General features: G+C 53.5%; 1 protein-coding gene across 2 annotated transcripts; it reads right to left on the bottom strand.

Moving 5' to 3' along the window:
- Positions 1-692: 692 nt before the first annotated feature.
- LOC128791881 (uncharacterized) lies at positions 693-3956 on the bottom strand. Of its 2 annotated transcripts, XM_053949793.1 has the most exons (4): positions 3678-3956; positions 3131-3273; positions 2573-2765; positions 693-2336 (listed from the first exon to the last, which is right to left on the bottom strand). In XM_053949793.1, the coding sequence occupies exons 3-4, from the start codon at positions 2576-2578 to the stop codon at positions 1248-1250; spliced, it is 1095 nt and encodes a 364-aa protein (XP_053805768.1). In that variant the 5' UTR covers positions 2579-2765; positions 3131-3273; positions 3678-3956; the 3' UTR covers positions 693-1247. The 2 variants fall into 2 exon arrangements, with proteins under 2 accessions (XP_053805768.1, XP_053805767.1); XM_053949792.1 differs by lacking the exon at positions 3131-3273.
- Between the last annotated feature and the right edge of the window lie 2451 nt (positions 3957-6407).

Here is a 6407-nt window from a genome sequence, read left to right as displayed (position 1 = left end):
GTATTTGAGTCATTTCCTGAGAGTATCTTCATGAAAGCACCTGCCAATTCGGCTCCAGAAATCACACACAAAACCAATCTGCATTTCCCAGTCACACCCCTTCTGTTGTGAGTAATGACAGCTTAAATCAGTCACCAGCAGCGTGGGGCTGCCTTGGCACGGGCTGGGAGCAGTGACGTGGAAATCGATGTTTGCACTCGCAAATCGATCACGAGTGGGGAGGGACCCTCTGAAGGCTTCACCCAGCAGCTGTGCCCTGACACAGCCACGGGCTGCAATTACAGCAACAGGCACTACAGAGCAAACAAGGCACAGAAATCCAGTAAAAAAAAAAAAAAAACAAAAACACAACAACAATTAAAAAAAAAAAATCCCAACACAACTCCCTAAACTCGGCAGAGAAAGGAATAATCCTGTGTTAATTTATCCCCTCTAAGTGCCACCCACCAGCACATTACTGAGCCAATGCACCAAGTAACCTTTCTAATCAAAGCCAGTAAGGAGAACAAATGATCTAAAGAACAGATCCAAGATTAATAAAAGAAAAAAAACCCATTCTAAGCAGAAGTCTTTATTCTTTTATTTCTGTGTGTTGCTACCAAAGCAGCTCTGAACTGGAATGCCTTCACTGGAATGCCTTCCAGACCACCTGGCACTTACGGCTTAAAAACATTCCTGTGATAACACAAGTGTAAAATGGTTGTTGTAACTGTTTAATTACCCACAAGAGAGGTTATGCTACCATACCTTTTATTTGAATTACGGGTCTTGAAGTGCTGGGCCGTAAGCCTCAGCACAAAGGTGGAGCAAAGGAGGCTCAGGGGGGACCTTGTGGCTCTGCACAGCTCCTGCCAGGAGGGGACAGCCGGGGGGGTCGGGCTGGGAACAGGGAACAGGGACAGGAGGAGAGGGAACGGCCCCAGGCTGGGCCAGGGAGGTTTATTTCCAATACTGGGGAAATTCCCCCATGGAAAGGGGAAAGGGCTGCTCAGCTCTGGCACAGCTGCCCGGGCAGGGCTGGAGCCCCCATCCCTGGAGGGGTTTCACAGCCCTGTGGATGTGGCAGCTGGGACAGGGCCAGTGCTGGCCTGGGCAGAGCTGGGAATGGTTGGACTGGGTGCTCCCAGAGGGATTTTCCTCCCGCAGCTTCTGCAGCTCTGTGATTTCCAGGCTTGAGCAGCAGGGCTGGGTCACCCTGGAGCACACGGGCAGGAGGGGCAGGGAGGCAGATCAGAGCCACAGCCGTGTCAGGGGAGAGGAACCTCTGGAGACCACCTGGCCCAAGCCCTGGCTCCGTTTACAGATGGCTCTGGTACAGGTGGCTCTGGGTACAGGTGGCTCTGGGTACAGGTGGCTCTGGGTGCAGATGGCTCTGGGTACAGATGGCTCTGGTACAGGTGGCTCTGCGTGCAGATGGCTCTGGTACAGGTGGCTCTGGGTGCAGGTGGCTCTGGTACAGGTGGCTCTGGTACAGATGGCTCTGGTACAGGTGGCTCTGGTACAGGTGGCTCTGGTACAGGTGGCTCTGGGTACAGATGGCTCTGGGTGCAGATGGCTCTGGTACAGGTGGCTCTGGGTGCAGATGGCTCTGGTACAGGTGGCTCTGGTACAGGTGGCTCTGGGTTCAGGTGGCTCTGGTACAGGTGGCTCTGGGTACAGATGGCTCTGGGTGCAGATGGCTCTGGTACAGGTGGCTCTGGTACAGGTGGCTCTGGTACAGGTGGCTCTGGGTTCAGGTGGCTCTGGTACAGGTGGCTCTGGGTACAGATGGCTCTGGGTGCAGATGGCTCTGGTACAGGTGGCTCTGGGTGCAGATGGCTCTGGGTGCAGATGGCTCTGGGTTCAGGTGGCTCTGGTACAGGTGGCTCTGGGTGCAGGTGGCTCTGGTACAGGTGGCTCTGGGTACAGATGGCTCTGGTACAGGTGGCTCTGGTACAGATGGCTCTGGGTACAGATGGCTCTGGTACAGGTGGCTCTGGGTGCAGGTGGCTCTGGGTACAGATGGCTCTGGTGCAGATGGCTCTGGTACAGGTGGCTCTGGGTACAGGTGGCTCTGGGTGCAGGTGGCTCTGGGTACAGGTGGCTCTGGGTGCAGGTGGCTCTGGTACAGATGGCTCTGGGTACAGGTGGCTCTGGGTACAGATGGCTCTGGTGCAGATGGCTCTGGTACAGGTGGCTCTGGGTGCAGATGGGTCTGGGTACAGGTGGCTCTGGGTACAGGTGGCTCTGGGTGCAGGTGGCTCTGGTACAGGTGGCTCTGGTACAGATGGCTCTGGGTGCAGACGGGTTCTGCCTGCAGCTCTCAGATATTCTGAGCAGGTGAAGAGTGAGGAGCCCTGCAGAATCCCTGCATGAGTCGCCTGTGCCCGCTGAGCTCCCAGGCTCAGCCCTGGGTCCAGCCCAGCCCTGCTGGCTCTCTGGCTGGGCTGTGCCCGGGTCAGACCCACCCTGGGATAAAGGGGGAGAGCGAGCCCAGCCCAGCCAGGAGAGCACGAGCCTGGGTCAGCGCCCGCTCAGCCAGGAAAGCACGGGCAAAGCCAGATTATGCAGCAGCTACATTTCATCTCTTTACCTCCATGCACCTGAATTGCAAACACACTTGGGATGAGCTTATGAAGTGTTGAAGGCCATGAATTCCACGCCACACTCAGGAGAATTGCAGCACAGGTCAGCTGGGCCCCTGGAATGAGGAGGGGATGGTGCACGACACACGCTGTGCCCGCCACAGAGAACGTCCCAGCCAACTCAAGGTGGCACCTGCAGCTCTAAAACATCACATTTGGATTGGATTTGTCAGTTATCCGTCTTCCAATCAATACCCCAAACACTCGTTTACTGAAATTCATTTCTGTAGCAAATCCAAACATCATGTACACTGCAAAGTGGTTTTTTGATACAAAACACGATGTACACTGTTTGGAAAAAAATCCTTCGTTGTATTGTGTGCAAGAGGAAAATTAATATTACTGAAAACCTTTCCAGTGTGAGTTGTCTGGTTCTGAACAGCAGCTTCGAGCAGGGTGCCAAGGGAACACACAGAATTCAAAGTATTGCTTCAGATCTAGGTGTGACTCAGTTTCTCCCTGAACCGAAATGACACTGGATGAAACCTCGGCCATGGACATCCCACCTGCTCATCCAACCCCTCAATGGTTGAAAAAAATAAAGTGGCATTTTAAATTTCCATCTGCATGAAGGAGAGCTCTTCTGGGGCAGGGAAAGGACATTTGTGTGCCCAGGCTGGGGCAGGGGTGAGGCAGCATCAGGTGAAAGCTGGAGGAGAAAACCTTTGGGTTAACCACCACCAGTGCTTTGGCAGAATTAACCTTTGCAAGAGGCCAGATCTTCTTTAAAAAGGGGAATTGAGACTTTAAACTGCCAGAGGGCAGGGCTGGGTGGGATATTGGGAATTAGGAATTGTTCCCTGGCAGGGTAGGGAGGGATGGGACGGAATTCCCAGAGCAGCTGGGGCTGCCCCTGCATCCCTGGCAGTGCCCAAGGCCAGGCTGGACACTGGGGCTGGAGCACCTGGGACAGTGGGAGGTGTCCCTGCCATGGCATTTGAGCCCCCTTCCCACCCAAACCATGCCAAGATTCTGTGAAATATTGAGGACTGCTGGATTTTGCCTTCATTCATGGGGTTATTCTTCATTTGAAAGACCTATTTCCTTTCTGACCTGGGGAAAAAAGACTTCAGAACTTTCCTTGTCTGAGCAGCCGCCCGATAAAAAGGTGAATGTGCAAGGTGAATGTTCTCCCTGCAGGAAGGCCTGGCAGGAGCAGGGCTCAGCAGCAGGGCCTGAGCCCAGCCCAGCCCCAGGCCAGGCTCAAGGGCAGAGCCCTGCAAGGCTGGGCTGCTCCCTGTGTCCTGTCCTGGAGCTGGCAGCTGGGGCTGGCCAGGAGCAGGGGGATGCTCTGGACGTGTCCCCTGCCCCGGGACAGGCCCTGAGGGTGTCCCAGAGCTGCTCTGTGCCACAGGGGACAACCCCTCCCACACTCAGCAGTTCACTCATGGAATCTGGGATTGTGACGTCCCCAGGATCCCAGACTGGTCTGGGTTGGAAGGGACCTTAAACCCCACCTCAATCTCACTAGCCCAGGCTGCTCAGAGAAGAACTTAACTTCATTTTCACGAGCACTTATCTTTCAATTTATCACCCAGACTTCCTTATTATGGCCTATTATGAGCCGAGCTTTATATAATTACCAATTTTTACGCACAGTTCTGTCTCTTTCCCCCTCGGCTCAGATAAGGACTTATCTCCCTCACGCAGACAGGGAACATCCCTGGCCAGCAGAGCCCAGCTGGGGGCTGCCCAGAGCCCTGTGCCCTGCTCCCCTCCCCACAAACAGCATCTCCTCCAGCTGGAGCTGCTTTTTCCTTCTTCCCACCCTGTTCAGTGGCTCCATCTCCTCCCAGCCCTGCTCCCTCCACTTGGTTCTCCTCTGTGATCCACCTTTTCACCCACCTCACAGCCTGCTCCTCCTTCCCCTCCTCCTGTTCTTCACCTGCACCCACAAACCCTCCCCGGGGAGGCTGCAAAAGCAGCAGGTGCAGCCCCTCCCTGTGCCTCAGTTGCCCCCAGCTCCGCTCACCTGAGCCTGGCCATCTGTCTGGGGCTCCCTCAAAGCCCTGCAGCACCAGCCTCAGCTCCTGCTCCACATCTGCCACTGCAGGGGCCGAATCCCACCCTGCCAAATTAGTTCTGTTTGTTAAATAAGTTCTTTTCTTCAGAAGAACACGCCTCTCAACCCCACTGTTCCTGTGCTGCTCTCCCAACCCCACTGTTCCTGTGCTGCTCTCCCAATCCCACTGTTCCTGTGCTGCTCTCCCAACCCCACTGTTCCTGTGCTGCTCTCCCAATCCCACTGTTCCTGTGCTGCTCTCCCAATCCCACTGTTCCTGTGCTGCTCTCCCAATCCCACTGTTCCTGTGCTGCTCTCCCAATCCCACTGTTCCTGTGCTGCTCTCCCAATCCCACTGTTCCTGTGCTGCTCTCCCAATCCCACTGTTCCTGTGCTGCTCTCCCAATCCCACTGTTCCTGTGCTGCTCTCCCAACCCCACTGTTCCTGTGCTGCTCTCCCAATCCCACTGTTCCTGTGCTGCTCTCTCACCCCCCTCCCGGTGGTTTTTAAGTGGTGTAACAGATTAATCAGTTCATGGCTTATTCCTTGGTCTGGCTTTCTGGATTTTTAAGGGCTTTTATCAATGTTTAAGGTTGGATTGTGCAGAGGTACAAAGCACACAACACAGCAATAAGAAAACCTGTGAAAATAGTGGTTCACACAAGTCAAACAAATACAGCATGGCGAGAGCAAGGTTAGAATTAGCACTTTAGGTAAACCTAGGAAAAGATGAGATTTTAGATGGATTTTTGAAAAGGGCAAATTTTGAAATGGCAGCGTGGCGGAGAGAGGAAATTGTTGTGCTGGCTGCAAGTGTCACCTTGCAAAGGCAAACAGGGATGGTTCACTTTCCTTTAACCACAGAAACATTCCCTCCATTCAGCAATTTAATGCCAGCTATGAAGGCACAAAGTCAGGTTTTTTTTACAAGTTGTTACTGTGGAAAGGGCAATTGCTATCACAGCCCGTGCTGGCCGTTGTCTCAGGATGCAGATTTAAACATCCAGGAGCAGAAACAGCGAGGAAGGAATTGTTCCCTGGCAGGGTGGGCAACCCTGGCACAGCTGTGGCTGCCCCTGGATCCCTGGCAGTGCCCAAGGCCAGGCTGGACACTGGGGCTGGAGCACTGGGACAGTGGGAGGTGTCCCTGCCATGGCAGGGGTGGCACTGGCTGGGATTTGGGGTCCTCCCAACCCAAACCAGGCTGGAGCTGTGGCACAGCAGCTCCTCAGGGCCAGGCAGGCTGGGCTCCACACAAGGAGCTCTGCCCTCCCTTCAGAAAATATCCCTGGATCTCCTCAGAGATCAGTTCTTGAAATTTCACCAATTCAGCCTCTGACCCACTGCTGGTTGTACACTGAATCAAAATGCTTTTTACTTGTGTTCAGAACTGCAGTGGTTAAAAGCAGCTCTGCATTTTATCCCACTATTGAAACTGTTTGATAGGATCAGCTTTATTGGCTTGTCTTTGCCATTTTAAATTAGATTTGTTTTCCACACATTCTCTGATCCCCCAGAGTTTGCTCGTTGTGTTCCAAGTTAAATCTTTAAAGAGATATTTTTTGTGTAACCCAATCCTGTTACTTTGGTGTTTGGGCACTTTTAACCCCCAAATGAAGCACCTTAAGTCAAATATTCTCCCTTTTCCTTGAATTAATCCTGTTAGCCAGTATGAAGGTAGGAGCATCAGGTTTCCACATGACCCTGCAAATCGAGGCACCAGCTGGGCAGAAATCCATTTCTGAACAGCCACATGAGCATCCCAGGCTGGGCTCCATTT

The sequence above is a fragment of the Vidua chalybeata genome, chromosome 8, assembly GCF_026979565.1.
Source record: "Vidua chalybeata isolate OUT-0048 chromosome 8, bVidCha1 merged haplotype, whole genome shotgun sequence".
NCBI lineage: Eukaryota > Metazoa > Chordata > Aves > Passeriformes > Viduidae > Vidua > Vidua chalybeata.
This window is presented reverse-complemented; position numbering and strand designations above follow the sequence as displayed.